The sequence below is a fragment of the Thamnophis sirtalis genome, unplaced genomic scaffold (assembly GCF_051295495.1).
Source record: "Thamnophis sirtalis isolate CommonGarterSnake01/CBP01778 unplaced genomic scaffold, rThaSir2_p1.2 scaffold_3, whole genome shotgun sequence".
NCBI lineage: Eukaryota > Metazoa > Chordata > Lepidosauria > Squamata > Natricidae > Thamnophis > Thamnophis sirtalis.
Window position 1 is genome coordinate 10,880,569 of NW_028261383.1, and position 19,552 is coordinate 10,900,120.

Here is a 19,552-nt window from a genome sequence, read left to right on the forward strand (position 1 = left end):
GCTAAACTGGACTCCCGAACACCTTTTCCAGCTGCAACAGCCAGCAAAAACAGAGCCCAGGAGGACCATATTTTCACTGGCAGAGGCACCTTTGCTGTTTCCTAGGTGACCCCGCAGGCCAGATCTAAGCACCCCGTGGGCCAAATCAGGTCAGCGGGCCTTGAATTTGACATCCCCTGTTGCAATGGATGTAACATACCACAGGTCTCTTCTGCTGGACTTGACAGAATGGATAGATGTCACTAGGAAGGGACAGTCCCTCCTATTACCTGGTCCCATGCCATGAAGAGGTTTAAAGGGTATCACCAGCATTTTGAATTGCATGTGGGGGAAAAAAGGTAAATAAAGCAGTTTGTGGAGTAGAGTTAAACACATAGCTGCCTGTGCTGCTGCATTTGCACCAACTGAAATTTCTGAATTGTTGAAAAGAAATCTTTTTTCATATGAATGGGACTGTTTAACAGACAATTGAGACATAAAGTATGTGACCTTGCAGGCCACAAGGCCCATGATAAGTTTTATGAGAACATTCCCATAGCAACCCCTGAATCTAAAGATGCAAATCTTTCTTCTAAAACCATTGTTCTCATCAATAAGAAAAGGGCAGGGAGAAAACTGAGATCTATTACATTATTCCCTATGAATACATCATGATGTATACATCATTTCCCCTCCTTTCTGAAATGTATAGATACAAGCTCATCCTTTGTGTGCACCAGTGACCTTCTTACTATTGTTTTGGAGTTGACTCCATTCAGTACATACTGTCTACTAAACACTGCAGTGAGCCTTGAGTCTTTGCTTTGTATTGATTCAATACATCCAAAGTCAGAATGAACAACTTCAAGGAAGGATGTTAGTTCAAAGCCTAAAAGTCATTGGTTGCTCATATACAATTTCATAGGTATACATATGTATTGAGTTCCTTTAAAGATGGGTATCAACTTTCTGACTAGCACACCCCCAAAAAGTAAACACTCTCAGGAGCTTGAATTCCCCAAAGTAAAATTTTATTGGATACACATTTTGGAACTGAAGAATCAAAACCAGGTCTGGTTTTCCCACGGAAATATTCGCCTAGTTAAAACAATAGCTTCCCTTTCTCCTCACCGCTGGATGATCATGTAGTCTAATTATGAGACATCTGTTTGCTATGGGAGCAGTCCAGCTCCTCCTCAAGCATCTGCAGCCATGACCTTGGTGGTTTCCAGGCTCTCGTGGTCTGTGCACACATTCTCAGCTCTCCATTTCATCCTCCCCCCTGCCAGCTCATTGGCAAGTTGAATAGCAATATTTGAATGAAACAAAGCAGTTTAGTCTTGACTGGGATTTTCATAGGCATGATTTCCATGAGAAGGCAGCAAAGCCTTGAACCCATGGAATGAGTACCTTTCTCTAGACAGTCCGGAGGGACCTAGCCTTTGTCCCCTTCTTGGGAATGGACTGAAAAAAACCTGTACAAGATACAAACTATTCAAAAGAAACAGACCGAACAAAAGAGGAGGTAGAATTACATTACACTGTATATAAAAGATCATTGCATCTCTACAGAAATACACAAAACTAAGGATGAAAATCTAGAATCCACATGAATAGAATAGAATAGAAGAGCTGAGGTGGCGCAGTGGTTAGGGTGCAGTACTGCAGGCCACTTCAGCTGACTGTTATCTGCAGTTCAGCGGTTCTAATCTCACCGGCTCAAGGTTGACTCAGCCTTCCATCCTTCCGAGGTGGGTGAAATGAGGACCCAGACTGTGGGGGCGATATGCTGACTCTGTAACCCGCTTAGAGAGGCTGAAAGCCCTATGAAGCGGTATATAAGTTTAACTGCTATTGCTATTTATTGGTCAAGTGTGATTGGACACACAAGGAATTTTTCTTTAGTGAATATGCTCTCAGTGCACATAAAAAGACAAGATACATTTCTCAAGAATCATAAGGTACAAAACTTAATGATAGTCATAGGGTACAAATAAGCAATAGAAAACAATCAATATCAATATCAATTGTAAGGATACAATCAACAAAGTTACAGTCCTGCAGTCATAAGTGGGAGTAGATGGCTGATAGGAATGATGAGAAGACTAATAGTGATAGTAATGCAACCTTAGTGAATGGTTTGACAGTGGTGAGGGAATTATTTGTTTGGTGGACTGATAGTATTCAGGAAAAAAAATGTCCTTGTGTCTAGTTGTCTTGGTGTGCAGTGCTCTACACCCTCTACATCCTTCCGAGGTGGGTGAAATGAGGACCCAGATTGTTGGGGGCAATATGCTGACTCTCTGTAAACCGCTTAGAGAGGCCTGAAAGGCCTATGAAGCGGTATATAAGTCTACTGCTATTGCTATTGCTCTACAGCATCATTTTGAGGGTAGGAGTTTAAACAATTTATGTCCAGGATGTGAGAGGTCTGTAAATATTTTCACAGCCCTCTTTTTGACTCATGCATCAATTACCCTGATATCAACTGGGAGACAAATTCTGCAGCATGTGGAAGATCATAGAGATTCCTAACTGACAACTTTGTCATCCAAATGGTAAAGGGAGGAAACTAGAAGAAAAGCCAGGAGGTTAAGAAGGAGCTTGGACTAAAAGATCTCCAAAGTCCCTTCCAACTCAATTCGGATTTACTTGCTAATCAGACATTAAAATAGAATAAATAGAGTGGGAAGGGACCTTGGAGGTTTTCTAGTCCAACCCCCTGATTAGGCAGGAAACTCTATAGCATTTCAGACAAAAATCTCTCTTTATCCCAGTTTTTTTCTGAAAATGTTTTATTCTAAAGAATTGAGCCAGCCTCTTTAGTCTCCCTCATGGCCCACCCTCAAAGTTTGGAGCCACATATGTGAGTTCCCACTTTAGCCCTTTCACTCATCCAGGGTGCAGGGAGCTGAAAGTTCTCTTCTGTTCAATTATCAAAATCATAGTGATTTATTTGTTGTCTTTATGTTAGGACTCTAGGGACCATTCTGCAAATTTCCCCCAAATTTAACACAGAAAATCAGAAAACATTCTGATGTCATCATCGGACTCACAATCAATGTTGAGTGGAGTTTGCATGAGAAATGCTCAGTATGTAAATGTCTCTGGAAAGAAAGCAAATCTTAGGGTAGTTCTAAATCAATTTCAATAGCATTTAGACTTCTAGGTTGGTTCACTGTGCTTTCCAGCCTTCCCTAAGCAGTTTTACAGTCAGTGTATTGTCCCCCAACAATCTGAGTCCTCATTTTACTGACCTCAGAAGAATGGAAAACTGAGTCAACTTTCAGCCAGGGGAGATTCAAACTGCCGAAATGCAGTCAGCTGGCAGTCAGCAGAAGTAAGCTGCAGCACTGCATTCTAAACACTGCAACACCACAGCCAATTCTTTTTACGTCTCTTGGGTGACTGTGATCATATCTGCAACTTCTCCCTAGAAAAAGAACTTGGTTTCTTCCATCTCTTCTTTTTCTCTGTTAAAAAGCAGGTGACACAGAGAAGACTCAGTCAGGGACAAAATAAATGTTGCTGCTGCTTCTCTTTCTGCTGTTTCTCTTCCCATGGGCATTTGGTATGATGCTCAAAGCCAAATGCCTCCTGACTCTGGAGCAGGGTGAAGTGGACCCAGGGCATCTTTACAAGCCAGGAGATCATATGATTAGTGGCATAGTCTCTGCAATGAAAGCTCGGTTTCCATTAGTACGCTTTGACAGGAGTCCTTCAACAAAATTCTACATGTAAGTGAATTGTCCTGCACTGCATTACAGCCAACTGAATATATGTCACACATGTCCTGCCCTTCAAAAACACAAAGTGATCTCTCTCCAATCTCTTTGCTAGCTTACCTTTGATCCCATTTTGGGGTCCCTGATGCAGGCTGCAGATCATAAAACTCATTTCAGGCTTTCAAGTATAACAGAAGAAATAATGGAATCTCTCTCCCATTCCACTCCAGAGCTGAACTGGTATCTGTGGGAGACTTGGTGCAAGTACAGTTGAATGCTGTATTTTCTCTATGCATCAGAGATCACACCACCATTGCTTCTTTCCACTGAAATTTGCTACTGGGATGAATGCGTTCCAATTAATAACATAGACATTTATGGAAAGGGAAAATATAGCTCATGTTTATTCATGAGTTCATGCCAGGGACCAAAAAGATCTTTTATTTTAACAGGGGGAAATAATCTATTAGTTGGTTGGTTCATTGATTGCGTTAGTTAGTTTACTTGTTTGTACAATTCATAATCCAAGTGTCTCTGGATGGTTTACAATTAAAAGAAAAAAATAGAAAACAGGAAAAGAATGCCCCCACCCACCAAACAATAAATAGGTCCATAGAACAGGGGCTCAACCTTAACTCTACCCAAGACTCTAAAAATAATCTCATCTTTAACAACCTAAAACATATCAACATTAAATTGATAATAATCTGGTCTTTAACAATTTGTGGCATATCGACCACGTTTATTAAAATATAGGAAGCAGTTCATCAGATATGGATCAAATTGCTAGAAAACCAGCACATGAAAGTTGTGCTAGTTTAACCAATTAGGAGAGTGAATTGTAAATATTACTTTGTCATTTAAAATGTTCTACAGGTTTTTTTTCTTTTTTTTAAAAAAATAAATCTATTGGAATATTGTAAACTGTTTGGAAGCAAAATTGTGATTGGGTGTGTTAAATGTATTACCATGGAATGAAAGCTAAATGTTATTTTCATTGTTACATTTGTACCTGCAGAAAATCAACTAGGCTTACTTGGAAATTTTTGCCCTTCCTTTTTGCTGTCGAGGATATCAACCAGAAGGGCCACCTCTTACCCAACATCACCCTGGGTTATAACATCTATGAAAATTTCTACAAGGTAGAAATGACTACAGATCCTTTGCTGGATCTGCTTTCAGATGGGGAGGCCAATGTGCCCAACTACAAGTATGGAAGGCAGAGAAGCACAATGGCTGTTCTGGAAGAGGCCGAGACTGGCATCTCCATCCAGATTTCTACCATGTTGGGCACCTACAAAATCCCTCAGGTGTGTCTTTCTTGTGGAGACAGTTTTCAGTCAAGCAACTTTGAATAAGAGGTCCTTTGCAAAGGAAAAGCTAAGCTTTTTTTGTGGAAAAGATAGAACTTGCATTTTGCTTATAACATAAAAACACCATCTTCCATTTCTTTCAGATCAATTATAGCTTTGCTTCTAGGATTATGGGGGATAAAATTCAGTTTCCTTTCTTCTATCCAATGCTCCCTGCTGAAGGAGTCCAGTACCCAGGGATGGTCCAGCTTCTCCTCTACTTCAAGTGGACTTTGGTTGGTCTCGTGGCTCCAGAAACTGACCGGGGGGAGAGGTTCATGAGGACAATGTCTTCCTTGCTGTTAAAGAATGGCATTTGTGCAGTTATACATCAAAGTTTTACACTGAACATTGCGGATATGAATTTCAATTCAGATGCATATTACACATGGGTAAAAGTTAATGTGTTTGTGTATGGTTCAGAGATTAGTTCGTTCCTGTTGGGAATGAGAATTGTAGATGCCATACTTACACATGTTTCTCAACATGTTGTAGCTAAAGTCTGGATCACCACAGCTCAGTGGGATTTCAGTCTTGATTTTAAGAGTGGTCTGCCTCCCTTGAAACACACAGGTGGCATTTTCTCCTTTGTGATAAAGAAAACAAAATGGGCAAACTATGATGCTTTTTCAAAATTTCATGACATCCTAGCTGACTTTTTGGAGAAAACCTTTAGATGTTCATTGCCCAAGGATGCCTTTTCAGTAAAAGTCTGGAGACGGTGTAGACAGACAGACAGACTGGTGGCTCTGAGGAAAGAGGACATTGATCGGCTGCTGACCCTGGACAGCTATCTCATTTACAACACCATCTGGGCTCTGGGGAGGACCCTAAATTCAGCTTATACCTCCACGTCAAAGAGGTCAATGAGGAACAGGAGTGTGAAGGTGGAAGCTCCAAGGCTAAAGGCTTGGCAGGTATTTTTTTTCCCATTAGAATTTTTTTCTCCAAATATGGGAAATAGTTTTATAAGTGGATACCTTGGTTATTTATTCTAAAAAAAAACGTAATTATCATGAAACTCAAATCTTATATAATTCTTCTGCTTATGGATATTTTTGAATCTAACATTGAAACCTGCTTTTTCAGCTGAGACACAGAAATGTTCAGAACCCCCCCAACAGAGAGGAAGGAGGTATTTTAAAAGAACCATTAATGAACATAAATTTTTATTTATCTTCTTTTCTTTTCAGCTTCATCCTTTCCTTCAAAGCTCCCAGTTTTACAATAATTCCATACAAGGAGTATATTTGGATGAGGAAGAACATCTTACAGTTGACCTGGACATTGTGAGCACTATTGTTTTCCCAAATGAAACTGTCAGGAGAGTGAAATCTGGGAATCTAGAAAAACGGGAGTCTCCGAATTTAAAATTATCCATTGACCAGAAGAGTATCTCACAGGTGGAAATGCTGAGCAAGGTGGGAGTGTTATTTATTTTATTCCACTGAAGGTGGCTACTTTTGGGATTGGTGTGGGATTGCTTTCAATGCCTCAAGAGTGAGGATTTATTCATTGGCTATTCCAATGGTCATGTACAATAATTTTCCATTTTCATGCAAACGATTCACTCAGTCTATGGAAAGTGAGGTAGACTGGTCATTCAAATAAGGTGGTTTACCTAGCCAAAATTAAATGTGCATGCTGTCAGGATTCCGATGGATGCCCTAATTAAATCATGAGCCTTGAGCCAAGCTTCAAAAGAAATCCAGTTATTTATTAGGAGGAAAATATTGGCACATACCCAAGTGAAGCCAGTTCTGACCCCATGTAATTTATGGTCCAATTATGACCCTGTTTCCTCCCACCCGGAAGGGTGAGTCATAAATCACATTCCCCAACCCAGCACTTTCACGGGCTGTAGAGATCACACCCTCTGGCTGTTGCGGGTAACCTGGAATACAGCCTTGAGAAAGATATGTGTGGAATATGGTTCTGGTTGTGATTGCCATGCTATTCCATCAGTTCCCCTCCCTTCTTGCCTATGGCAACTCGAGAGCAGGCCAGGGATGCTTTGCGAGTTGATACATATCACCGAACAATTATTGTATTTTATGTATGTCACCCATCTCATTATCCAGAGTTTTATTTCCTTTTCTCTCCTCAGCCCTTCCCTCCTTCTACCTGTATGGAAAGCTGTCGCACTGGATTCATGAAGGTAGCTCAAGAAGGGAAGCCCATCTGCTGCTATGATTGTCATCCTTGTGCAGAAGGAACCATCTCCACCATAGAAGGTGGGTGTTTGCAAGGTGTATAAAGTTTTTTTAAAGTAAGCATGGCTGTTTTTTAAATAATTTTTTTCCCATAATAAATGAATGAAATTATCTTGGAGGTTAAGCGAGGAGCCAGTTGTTCAAAGACAGGGAATTAAAGAAGCCTTAGAATTAGAAGAGAGGTGACATTTCTTGTTCTTTGTCCTTTTTACAAGTCAACCTCTACCATTGTTTTCTTGGTACCTCTGAAAAAATGGAGAAAAGCTTTCTTATTCTCTATCCTCCTACCTCCTTTCCTGAATCTAATAATACTGCAGGATGAATTTCCTTGTTTAACAATCACAGAAACATGTTCAGCCCTGAATCCATCCATCCATTCTCCCTCCCTCCCTCCCTTCCTAGGGTGGGATCCAGCCAGTTCAGACCAATTCGCGTGAACCACTAGTTCTTGCAATCAGCTGGCCCCGCCCACCCAACCCTGTACTAGTCTGTCCTATATTTCCTTTGTTTGAAGTGGATTGCTGTGCCTTAGTTGTTTTACTCACCAGGGCTGCAGTAGAAGGTAGGTTTTAGAGCTGTTTTCAAATGGACAGTGTTGTTGCACCAGTTGAATCCCACCACTGCCTGCCTGCCTTCATTCCTTGCTCTCTCCCTCCCTCCCTCCCACCCTCCCTCCCTCCCTCCCTGCCTCATCCTTGATGAGAAATATCTTTTGCTTAAGTGAGTGAAATGAACAAGATTTTCCTCTTCTAGCTGGACTCATAGGAAGAATGTTAAAGTTAAAAGTGAGGCTGATCTTTTTCCTCACCCTTCAAAATAGATGCCCAATGAGACAGAATCCACTTGTGTGTGCTTTCCTGGAATTGGTGGGAGAATAAAAAAAAAACAGAAGAATGAAGGCAAAAAACGTTGCAGGATGCAATTTGAGTCAATCACTAGGACCAGAGTTTAGCTCTCCAAGCTTTTGGATTTTGATTGTTAGGTAAGCTCCACATTGGGAGAGCGAGTACATTCAGTGAAGCGTTGTGAGAGTTGTGTTGGAGAACACACAAACCAGCATACAGAGACACTGCAGTTTAAATAGGCTTTTACTTTTTTGGAAATAGAGGGATCAGAGTCCATCAAACAGTCCAAGTCATACACGGATAAGACAGTCAGTCATCAACGTCTCTCAGTAAAGGGATAATCCAAATAACATAGTCCAGTATCCATATAATCAGTCCAGTACACAAAGTTTGCTCACAGTTGCAAAACTTACAATAGCTCACGGCACTTCCAGCTTCCAAAACACTCAGATCAGATCAGCCCAGCATCTACCGAACAGAGAGTTATCAGTCATTCTGGCTCCCTCTTATGGCCGATTGCGGAAAACAGCAACCAATCTCATTTTACATATGATGTAAAAAAACAGGTACAGCATTGCTATATGATTTATATATTGCCAACCCAACCGTTAGATTATATTCCTAACATTGATGGAGCCCTTGCAGATGGACTGACTCAGATTGGATCCTGAAACAATGGAATCCACCAGCCAGAGTTACTGCTGTCCACTTTCCTTGACTAAAACAGTAAGGTAGAAATCGACATTTCCAAAGTGGGAGCTGATAAAAGAGTTTTCCTAACTTCCAGTTTTTTTGAGATCGAGTTTGGAGTGGTTTACTTTGAGTTTGTATCAATTGTTTGTCCATGTATGATTGAGGTTGAAGCTGAAGAAGTCATTGATAGGTAATCTTTCAACAGGATGAAGAAATTACTTCTCAATGATTATGTTGACAGGTAATCTTAGATGTTAATCTTTCTCTTTTCAGATGCTGAAAAATGCACTAAATGCCCAGCAGATCAGCATCCAAACATCAACCGAGATGAATGCATACCTAAGACTGAAACTTTTCTATCCTATCAAGAAAATTTGGGGATCATCCTAGCTTCTCTTGCCTTGTTGCTCTCTTCAGTAACAGGTTTTGTCTTGGGAATCTTCATTAAGTTCCGAGATACTCCCATAGTTAAAGCCAACAATCGGGACCTTTCCTACATCCTCCTCATCTCCCTCCTGCTTTCCTTCTTGACATCATTCTTATTCATTGGCCGGCCGAGGAGGGGGACTTGCCTTCTCCAACAAACAGCTTTCAGCAACATCTTCTCAGTTGCCATTTCTACAGTCTTGGCCAAAACAGTCACTGTGGTATTAGCGTTCTTTGCCACAAAACCAGGGAATAATATACAGAGATGGCTAGGGAAGACCCTTGCCAATTCCATCATTCTTTCTTGTTCTGGTGTCCAAGTTGTTCTCTGCAGCATCTGGTTGGGCATGTCTCCCCCATTCCCTGAGTCAGACATGCACTCACAATCTGCAGAGATCATCCTCCAATGTAATCAAGGCTCTGTTGCCATGTTTTATCTTGCCCTTGGCTACATGGGTTTCCTGGCTGTTATCTGCTTCACAGTGGCTTTCCTGGCCAGGAATCTCCCTGGGGCCTTCAACGAAGCTAAGCTCATCACCTTCAGCATGCTGGTCTTCTGCAGCGTCTGGATATCCTTCATTCCCACCTACCTGAGCACCAAGGGGAAATACATGGTGGCTGTACAGATCTTCTCCATCTTGGCTTCAAGCACTGGCCTGCTAGGCTGCATCTTCATCCCCAAGTGCTACATTATTTTTTTAAGACCAGATCTGAATACAAAAGAACATTTGATGTCAAAATAAAAGAGAAATGAACTTTTCATAGGACTTTCCTAAAGATGCTAGTTAGAACTCAAAGATATTATTTTCTCTTTTAAAGTTCCTTAAAGAGCTTGACTGTTTCCATTTTACATCACAATAGAAATAAACCTATAAATCACCTTTCCCCACATATCCAGTAAATACGTCAAAGAAATTAATGTGTCCATTAAAGTTTATTTAATGGACACTTAAATTTAATGGACACTTAAATTTAATGGACATTTAAAGTTTATTTATTCCAGAGTGCGGCCGCGCGAGCGATCGTGGGCGCACCACGGTTCGCCCACATAACACCGATCCTCCGTGAGCTGCGCTGGCTACCTGTTGATCTCCGGGTGCGCTTCAAGGTGCTACTCACCATTCACAAAGCCCTCCATGGTAGTGGATCTGACTATCTGAGAGACCGCCTTCTGCCAATTGCCTCCCTCCATCCCATCAGATCGCATAGAGTAGGCCTCCTCTGAATTCCATCTGCCAGTCAGTGCCGACTGGCGACTACGCGGAGGAGAGCCTTCTCAGTTGCAGCTCCGATGCTTTGGAACGATCTCCCCGTGGAGATTCGTACCCTCACCACCATCCAGACCTTCCGCACAGCCCTCAAGATCTGGCTATCCCGTCAGGCCTGGGGATAAGATCCGAACCTTGCCCCACCCGAATGCTGAATGAATGTTGTGTTTTATCGGTTTATTTTTTTTATTCACATTTTTTTTCTTTCTTGTGTTTTGTCCTACACTCCCTTCCCATTGATTGTAAGCCGCCCTGAGTCCCCTCAGGGAAAAGGGCGGCCTATAAATGTCAATAAACTAAACTAAACTAAACTAATTTTTTAAACAGTGCTCACACATACATACACCTGTTTTTATTTTGCATCCCCATAGAAAGAAACTTATAAACATTTTAATAAATATATTTCCACTTTTTTGTGTCCAGAACCTCATTCCCTTGTCTAGAACATCATTCAACATCTTGGTACACAGTGCAATAGAAACACCCTCAGATATGTGCCTACTAGAAGGGATCCAGTGGCTGGTGCCCCTTGGATGTTCCCAAATAACAACATAGAATAATACAGAAACTGGGTGTTCCTTTTGTCTCCTACAAATGTTTGAGATTTGAAGAATCATTTTTGTGCAGATGACTTGGTTTAATAGATCCAAAAGGTACATTGAGTTTATTTCATGACGGATCTTGTCCCAGATCTTGAGGAGGCAAAGCATCTCAGTGTTTGTCAGGCCCACCTTTTTTTTGATAAAATCCTGTAAAAAATAAATAAATACATCAAGAAATACACCAATACATACATCAACAAATAAATCAGTATTCTGTTCAGAAGTTACCCATCTTGAGAAAAACACCTCCACATTCATCTGGTAAGATTATAAAGTTGAGCTAGCATGTAACAAAACTCTTCTGATCTTTTTCTAACTTTGGGAAAGCCCCATTTCCAGAGCTCCATGGTACATGAAAAACTGCTAGTAGACTTCTTTTTAGATTGCACTATTCTGTTAACCGAACAATTGTTGCATTTCATTTCTATTTTTTCCAATTTCTATAGCCGCTCATCTCAAATTTGTGACTCTGGTTGGCTTACAGTTAACATATAAATGTTACCACACCAGTGGTTGGTTCCTACCAGTTTGGACAATGCAGCTAAACTAGTAATGATTTTGTGGCCTGGGTCGCTGGAACAGGCAGTGACCCAGGCCTGCCATGCCCCGATCTGGTTCTCCGGGCACCGTCATCTTGTTTTTTGCTTCTGTGCATGCAGAACCTGCAATGGAGTTCACCCATGAGTGAACCGGAAGTAGTGTTCACCCACAAGTGAACCGGCAGTGATGTCTGACAGAACCCAACCCTGTACCACACACAAAAAAGTCACACAAGCAATAAAAGCAGTAAAAACAGTTAAAAATGAAAAGATGTACAATAAAGACATTCAAGAACATCCATTTTATAGGTTCATCTCTTTCTCTGATCCCCAGGGCAATTGGCAAAGACAGGACTTCAGATCCTTCTGGGAGGCCAACCAGATTGGGGCCAGTTTGACCTTTTGGGGAATGGTGTTCCATGTGGCAGGTGGAGCAGCAAAAATGGCCTTCTTTCTGAATTTCAGAAGATGAGATTCTCTAGTGTGAGGTATTAAATGTGATTTCATTGAGGGCCACTTCAGGCTTGTATTTGACCTTAGGGGAGTTGCCAGGGTGGGCGTGGCCAGTTTGACATCATTCATGTTGGGGGTGCCTGTTACATACTGACAGCCAGTATGGTTTGTTCCACCAAGTTCCTCCGCTCTGATGGGAAAATACTGAATGATGATTGGCTAAGACATATAAAAAGGAATGCTGTCAAACAGAAGGTTGCTGGATTGTACATAGTTTGCACCAATAAAGAGTTGTTGTTACTGTTAGCCTGAGTCTGCATCTTCCGTTCAGCTGATCTAACACTAGTGACGAAGGTGGGACTGGAAGGCAACTAGGCACAAAAAGAGCTTACTGACAATCCAGCAAAACAATCCAGCCAGAGGCAAATTCAAAATTGCCTTGACTGGACAAGATGACGACGTATGCCCCACCAGCTCCTTACGACCCAGCAACCAAGCACTGGGACTCATATATGATGAGGTTTGAATGGTTCCTGGAAGCTAATGATCTTCTCGGCCTCCCTGAGAACCACAAGAGAGCTATGTTCCTGAGCTACTGTGGGCCAGAGGTATTCGACACAGCCAAGGACCTATGCGAGCCAACTCCGGTTCAGACAGTCACTTGGTTGGTGCTTCAACATACATTATGGATGCACTATGCTCCCAAACCATCAAAATATGTGTGGAGGCACGAATTCAACCTCCGTAACAAAAAGGAAGGTGAAACTATCAACCAATATGTTGTTGTGCTTTGCAGGGACACAGCATATTGTGAGTTTTGCAACTGTTGCTGGACAGAATTATTTGTGGCATTCAAGACATCAGCCTGCAAAGAAGATTGTGGGCGAAAACCAATCTGACACTCCAAATAGCATTGGACAAGGCTAGAGCAGCGGCGTCCTCGACCAAGTCAATGGAAATGCTGCAAAGGCAGAACAACCCCAGGAGCATGTGCAGAACCACTGAAGTGCATCAAGAGACTGCTGAGTGAGACCTCTCTGACAGCAAGGACAAGGTTTGCTACAGGCGCACGGACGACCAGAAAACAGTGCAGGAATTTGAAACCCGTTTCCCATCTTGTGCTGGCTTTGGGGACAACCATCAATGATCTGCCTGCCATTTCTGGGATGCAATCTACCAATGCTGTGATCGCAAGGGGCACATCACAAGAGTCTGCAGGAACAAGTTTCCAGTCACAATACCACTGAAAAAAACAGCTGCACAGACTGCCAGGCAGTGATGTGCAGTGAAAATGAGGAAGAGTGAGTCGTGAAAGGATTCCGGGCATAGCTTGCAGACGCCGCCACACGCAGGCCTGGCTGGGGCAGCAGAAGTTGTTTTCCAAGCCGCAAATGTGTTTGTGCAAAACATCAACAAGAGGGAGAAGCTCCTGCTTCTTTCAGGTCTGCCGCTAATTCAGTGAGTTCGAAGATGGGAGGAGAGTCCGACGGCTCCGCTGCCCCCGCCGCTCCTTCCGTTGGCAAAGCAGCAGCATCAGGTGCCCCAGCCTGGACCCCGACGTGCCAGCCCCCCTCCCCCATGCCCCTCTGGCACGACCGGCAGTGGCTGCTCTGCCCTCCCCCTCCCTGGCAGCCCAGCTCCCCCGGCCAGCCATGAGCACCGCCTGCCGGCCTTTTTCAGGCTCCGGAGTGGCTCCTGCCTCCTCCTCCTCCTCTCCCCCCCATGAGAGGCAGCGCAGATCCTGTGTTCTGTTTAAAAAGTCTCTGGAGCGAGACTCGGTGGGCGTGGAGATTGCCTGGCAGGGATGGTGACAGAAGGGGCTCCGGATGCCTGCACCATCTCCCGCCTATCTTCCAGGACTCGCCCAGCCCGGCGCACGGCACTTTAAAGTGCATGCCGCCACCCCGGCCATATAGCAGGAGTGTGTTGAAATTGGGGAGATATATTTCACTATTAGAGAAGAGAATACCCAAAAGTTTTAGAGTAAAGATAAAATTGAAGACAGAAGCGAGTAAGCGGCAGATTAGCCTGAATACAACTATTGTGTTATCTTTTTTTAAAAAAAATTGTTTCTTTTTTATAGATGAAACTTTTACAAATGCCTCTTACTTTTTAAATTGGGCTGGTCTCTTTCCCCCTTCTTCTTCCCCTCCTCCTCCTCCTTCTATTTTTTCTTATTTTTTGTATTTGTGGATTAAGGATTCTTATCTTTTCTTCAACGCATGGCAGGATTGTCCTTTTTTACCATTTTTTCTTAACTCAAAGAAAGCTTAAAGAAAGAGCTAAAAGCAGAGGAAAAATAAGTAACACTGCCATCTAGAGGCTGGAGGCTTGATTACATCTGTTATTTCAAGGTCATTGGCTTTGCTTATCAAAAGGGATAGAGAGAAATCTTGTTTATACAGGTGCTCTTTTCAAGTAAAGAGAAATCCCTGACTTGAAAGATTACACTGAATTTATTTGAAATTTAGCAAAAAGTCTTGGATGTCCTATTGGCAGTGTTTACAACTTGGAAAAATGGCGTAATATTAAGAAGAAAAAGAAATAACTTTGCAAAGAATTATGCTGGAAATCCAAAAAGTCCTAATAAGCACAGAAAGATTTGAAAAGAATCTGGGGATTATACCACAAAGAACAGAAAAATTGGAGGGAAGAATTGAGAATATTGATGAAACAATGATGAAACTTGAAGATAGAAGTCAAAAATTCAGAAAAAATATGAACAAAGTGATAAGAAAATTGTTGATACTGACAGAAAACCAAGAGTGGAGGGAAATGATATGTATGGAATACTGAAAGGAGAGGTAGACAAACTGGATCTCTATCTCATGCTTTAAAATATAGATAAAGAAGTGGGAGAAAATTTGGCAGAAACAATGAGAGTATCTTTGGCAGAAGCACCAGTGATAACCAAAAGCAAGCTGATGAAAGGAACAGATGGAGGATTTTGAGTCTTTATAAAAGATGCAATGAATAACAAGTTGCAAAGAGAAGTTCACATAAGACTTATCAAGAAAACACTTAGAATACAAATTCTACAAATGGCAAGAGATATTGGACTTCACTACTATTGGAAGGATACAGGATGATGAAATGAAATGTCACAATAAAATTAAGTTAAACTTAGTTAAACTTTGAGTATTATGTATAAGACAAAGTAATAATAGTTATTGTCAAATAAATGATTAATAGTGATAATAATGCATTTATATATACTAGATTGATATATGGAATTTTATATAAGCTGTAAATGAGGACCATGGAGATGAAATGGAAAAGCTTTTATATATATATATATAAAAGATAAACAATTCTATATAGAACAGTGTTGTGGCCCAGCAGGAGCCGTTAGAGCTGCCGCCAGACTCCGACAGAGAGCGGTCTTATGAGTTGGCCTTGGAGAAGGTGGAGGACCCTGGACAGGGTGTCGATGCCAAGCAGGGCGAGGAGAGACTGGTTGGCCACCAGGTGGCGGCAGAGCATTGGATCAAAGGAAATGTTCCTGAAAGTATTTGGGAGTTGTATCAGGAGGCAAACAGGCTTAGGTCTACTCAGCTTAAAGGACAAAGGAGTCACTATGCCTAGGTTTGTGAGACTTACTGCCCGCATGCTTATCTTTGTTTATTTGGGCTCGCAGCCAGCAAGAGCCGGGACTGATTAAAAGAAACCTTTTGAGTTATGTGGCTTTTGGCTTTCATTCCTGGACGGAGAAGGAGGGTCAGAACAGAACAGAATACAAAGATGTAATACCATTGGATGAGTCCAGGATGATGTAATGAAATGCCATAATATAAATTTACTTCAAACTTTGTATGCTTCACATAAAAAGGATGTAATAATAGTTATATTTAATGACTGTTTAATAATCATAATAATTGTATGCATATTTATTAGATTGATGATATGAGCAATGGAATGTGCTGAAATGAGTAAGTTGACATATGAAATTAGAGAACAAGAAAATAAACAATTTTATAGAACATGGGATCTATTTAATTAGTGGTTAAGATTAAAAAAAATGGAATCGAAAATCTATTAGAGAATGTTATCAACACCAAAATAATAGAATGATTTAAAATAGGATATAATAAAATACTTATTATTGGACATGTTGAAGATGATGTAATGAATTATTATAATATAAATGAACCCATATTTAGAATACCTTGTTTAAAATGATGAAATAATAGTGACAGTCAAACAAATGAAGTACTATAATAATAATGATGTCCACAAATATATTTGATTGACAATATGTGACTTTATATAAAATTTAAGGGGATGACTATGGAAAGGATGCACAAAAACCTTGTAACCAATCGACACACTGTACGGAATAGAAGATGTTTTTTTGTTGTGTGTTTTGTTTGTTTATGTTTGTTTAAAAAATAAAAACTTTTTTTTAAAAAAGCAGAGTTTTTGCCAGAATTAGATAAAAAGGCCTCCACTTGAAAAAAAAGAAAAATGCCAAATTAACGTACCAAGGGTTGAATTCCTGGGGTATTGGATCAATGGCTCTGGAATTCACCCAACAAATAAAAAAAATTAAAGCAATCCAGGAAGACCCCTCACCTCGCAATCAGACCAAGCTGCAGGTGTTCTTCGGACTTCTCAATTTTTACAGTGTATTTGTCAAGCAGAAAGCCACTGTCGCTGATCATCTCCTTGGCAAGAACACTAGATGGACCTGGGACAGAACTGAGGCCACTGCATTTACCATGGTAAAGGGCTGCTGTCAGCGGACACATTCCTGGTCCAATATAACCAGACGCTGCCACTTGTCCTGACTTGTGATGCCTCTCTTTTTGGCATTGGGGCGGTTCTCAGCCACTGCGTTTCCAATGGAACTGAAGCTCTCATCGCTTATTATCCTGTCAGCTGCCAAGTGCAACTACAGCCAACTGAACTGTGAGACTCTGGCTGCAGTAATTGGGTTCAAGAGGTTTCACAAATACCTGTATGGCTATGATTTTGAAATCATCATGGATTATAAAGCTCTATTGGGGCTCTTGGCTGGGGACCAACCAACTCCGGCATCGCTGTTGCCGCAAATGACATACTGGACAATTTTCTTTGTGGCTTACAGCTACCACCTTGTTCATCGACCAGGGAGAACTCTGGGCCATGTTGATGCCCTCAGCAAGTGTCCACTACCCAAACTTTTGGATGATCCCTGAAACCCCGGTTTTACTCATTGACTTCCTCGAGGCTGGCCCAGTGTCGTTCAACGAGGTTGCCCACCACCAAGAGAGAGACAAGGCCATCTCTCAAGTTTTGAACTGAATGTGGAAGGGGTGACCCCAAGGAGCCGGTGGGATCTGAGTTCAAATCATTTGTAAATAAGAAAGACAAATTATCTGTGTTGTGGGGTTGTCTTGTGTGGGGGGACCGGGTGATTGTTCCACCCAAACTGCAAGTTGCAGTATTAGAGGCCTTGAACATACGGCATCTGGGAATTATCCAGATGAAATCTTTGACAAGGAGTTACATGTGGTGCCCTAACATGGATGTGGAGATAGAAGACCGTGTGGCTACCTGCACACCATGCCAGCTGTCCAGACCAGCTCCCCCAGAGATGCTCGCTAAGGAATGGGAATGGCCTCAGTCACCCTGGTTGAAGGTGCACATTGATTTTGCTGGCCCAGTTCATGGCCATGTCTTTATGGTATTTGTGGTTACTCAAAGTGGTTAGAGGTAGTCTTCGTGGCTGCTACAACAGCGAGGTGGTCATAAAGGCACTACAGAGACTTTTCTTGACCCAGAGTCTGCCCGACATCCTAGTCTCAGACAATGGGCCCCAATTCATGATCGTCCAATTTGAGACTTTCTTAGCTACCCAGGGAATCAGACATACCCTGGTCGCACCTTCCATCCAGCCAGTAATGGACAGGTGGCGAGAATTGTATGATCTGCAAATGAAGCCCTATCCAGGATGGAGCCAGGAGATTGGCAAACATGGGTAGACCAATTCCTCCTTTACCAGGACATCACTCCAAGTGCAACCACGGGCAGAAGTGCCGCCAAGCTTCTGATGGGCTGCTGACTAAGATTACCCTTAGACCAGCTACACCCAAATTATTCTGCCGAAGCATCATCAAATTCGACCAGCAGAATTAGAACATTTAGCACAGGGCATCGAGTTTCCGCTAACAACTATCCTGGGGGGGGGGGGCAGCCTGAGCACTCGGCCAGCTAAACTGGACTCCCGAACACCTTTTCCAGCTGCAACAGCCAGCAAAAACAGAGCCCAGGAGGACCATATTTTCACTGGCAGAGGCACCTTTGCTGTTTCCTAGGTGACCCCGCAGGCCAGATCTAAGCACCCCGTGGGCCAAATCAGGTCAGCGGGCCTTGAATTTGACATCCCCTGTTGCAATGGATGTAACATACCACAGGTCTCTTCTGCTGGACTTGACAGAATGGATAGATGTCACTAGGAAGGGACAGTCCCTCCTATTACCTGGTCCCATGCCATGAAGAGGTTTAAAGGGTATCACCAGCATTTTGAATTGCATGTGGGGAAAAAAAGGTAAATAAAGCAGTTTGTGGAGTAGAGTTAAACACATAGCTGCCTGTGCTGCTGCATTTGCACCAACTGAAATTTCTGAATTGTTGAAAAGAAATCTTTTTTCATATGAATGGGACTGTTTAACAGACAATTGAGACATAAAGTATGTGACCTTGCAGGCCACAAGGCCCATGATAAGTTTTATGAGAACATTCCCATAGCAACCCCTGAATCTAAAGATGCAAATCTTTCTTCTAAAACCATTGTTCTCATCAATAAGAAAAGTGCAGGGAGAAAACTGAGATCTATTACATTATTCCCTATGAATACATCATGATGTATACATCATTTCCCCTCCTTTCTCAAATGTATAAATACAAGCTCATCCTTTGTGTGCACCAGTGACCTTCTTACTATTGTTCTGGAGTTGACTCCATTCAGTACATACTGTCTACTAAACACTGCAGTGAGCCTTGACTCTTTGCTTTGTATTGATTCAATACATCCAAAGTCAGAATGAACAACTTCAAGGAAGGATGTTAGTTCAAAGCCTAAAAGTCATTGGTTGCTCATATACAATTTCATAGGTATACATATGTATTGAGTTCCTTTAAAGATGGGTATCAACTTTCTGACTAGCACACCCCCAAAAAGTAAACACTCTCAGGAGCTTGAATTCCCCAAAGTAAAATTTTATTGGATACACATTTTGGAACTGAAGAATCAAAACCAGGTCTGGTTTTCCCACGGAAATATTCGCCTAGTTAAAACAATAGCTTCCCTTTCTCCTCACCACTGGATGATCATGTAGTCTAATTATGAGATATCTGTTTGCTATGGGAACAGTCCAGCTCCTCCTCAAGCATCTGCAGCCATGACCTTGATGGTTTCCAGGCTCTCGTGGTCTGTGCACACATTCTCAGCTCTCCATTTCATCCTCCCCCCTGCC

At 41.9% G+C, this 19,552-nt stretch overlaps 2 protein-coding genes across 2 annotated transcripts; both read left to right on the top strand.

Moving 5' to 3' along the window:
* Positions 1–3,555: 3,555 nt before the first annotated feature.
* On the top strand, positions 3,556–6,507 carry LOC148047159 (vomeronasal type-2 receptor 26-like). The gene is made up of 4 exons (XM_087707974.1): positions 3,556–3,716; positions 4,723–5,014; positions 5,161–5,973; positions 6,250–6,507. The coding sequence occupies exons 1-4, from the start codon at positions 3,556–3,558 to the stop codon at positions 6,505–6,507; spliced, it is 1,524 nt and encodes a 507-aa protein (XP_087564100.1).
* Positions 6,508–7,175: 668 nt separating this feature from the next.
* On the top strand, positions 7,176–9,976 carry LOC148047160 (vomeronasal type-2 receptor 26-like). Its single transcript, XM_087707766.1, has 2 exons — positions 7,176–7,290; positions 9,081–9,976. Exons 1-2 carry the CDS (start codon positions 7,185–7,187, stop codon positions 9,974–9,976), a joined length of 1,002 nt encoding a protein of 333 aa, XP_087563892.1. The 5' UTR covers positions 7,176–7,184.
* The last annotated feature ends 9,576 nt before the right edge of the window (positions 9,977–19,552 follow it).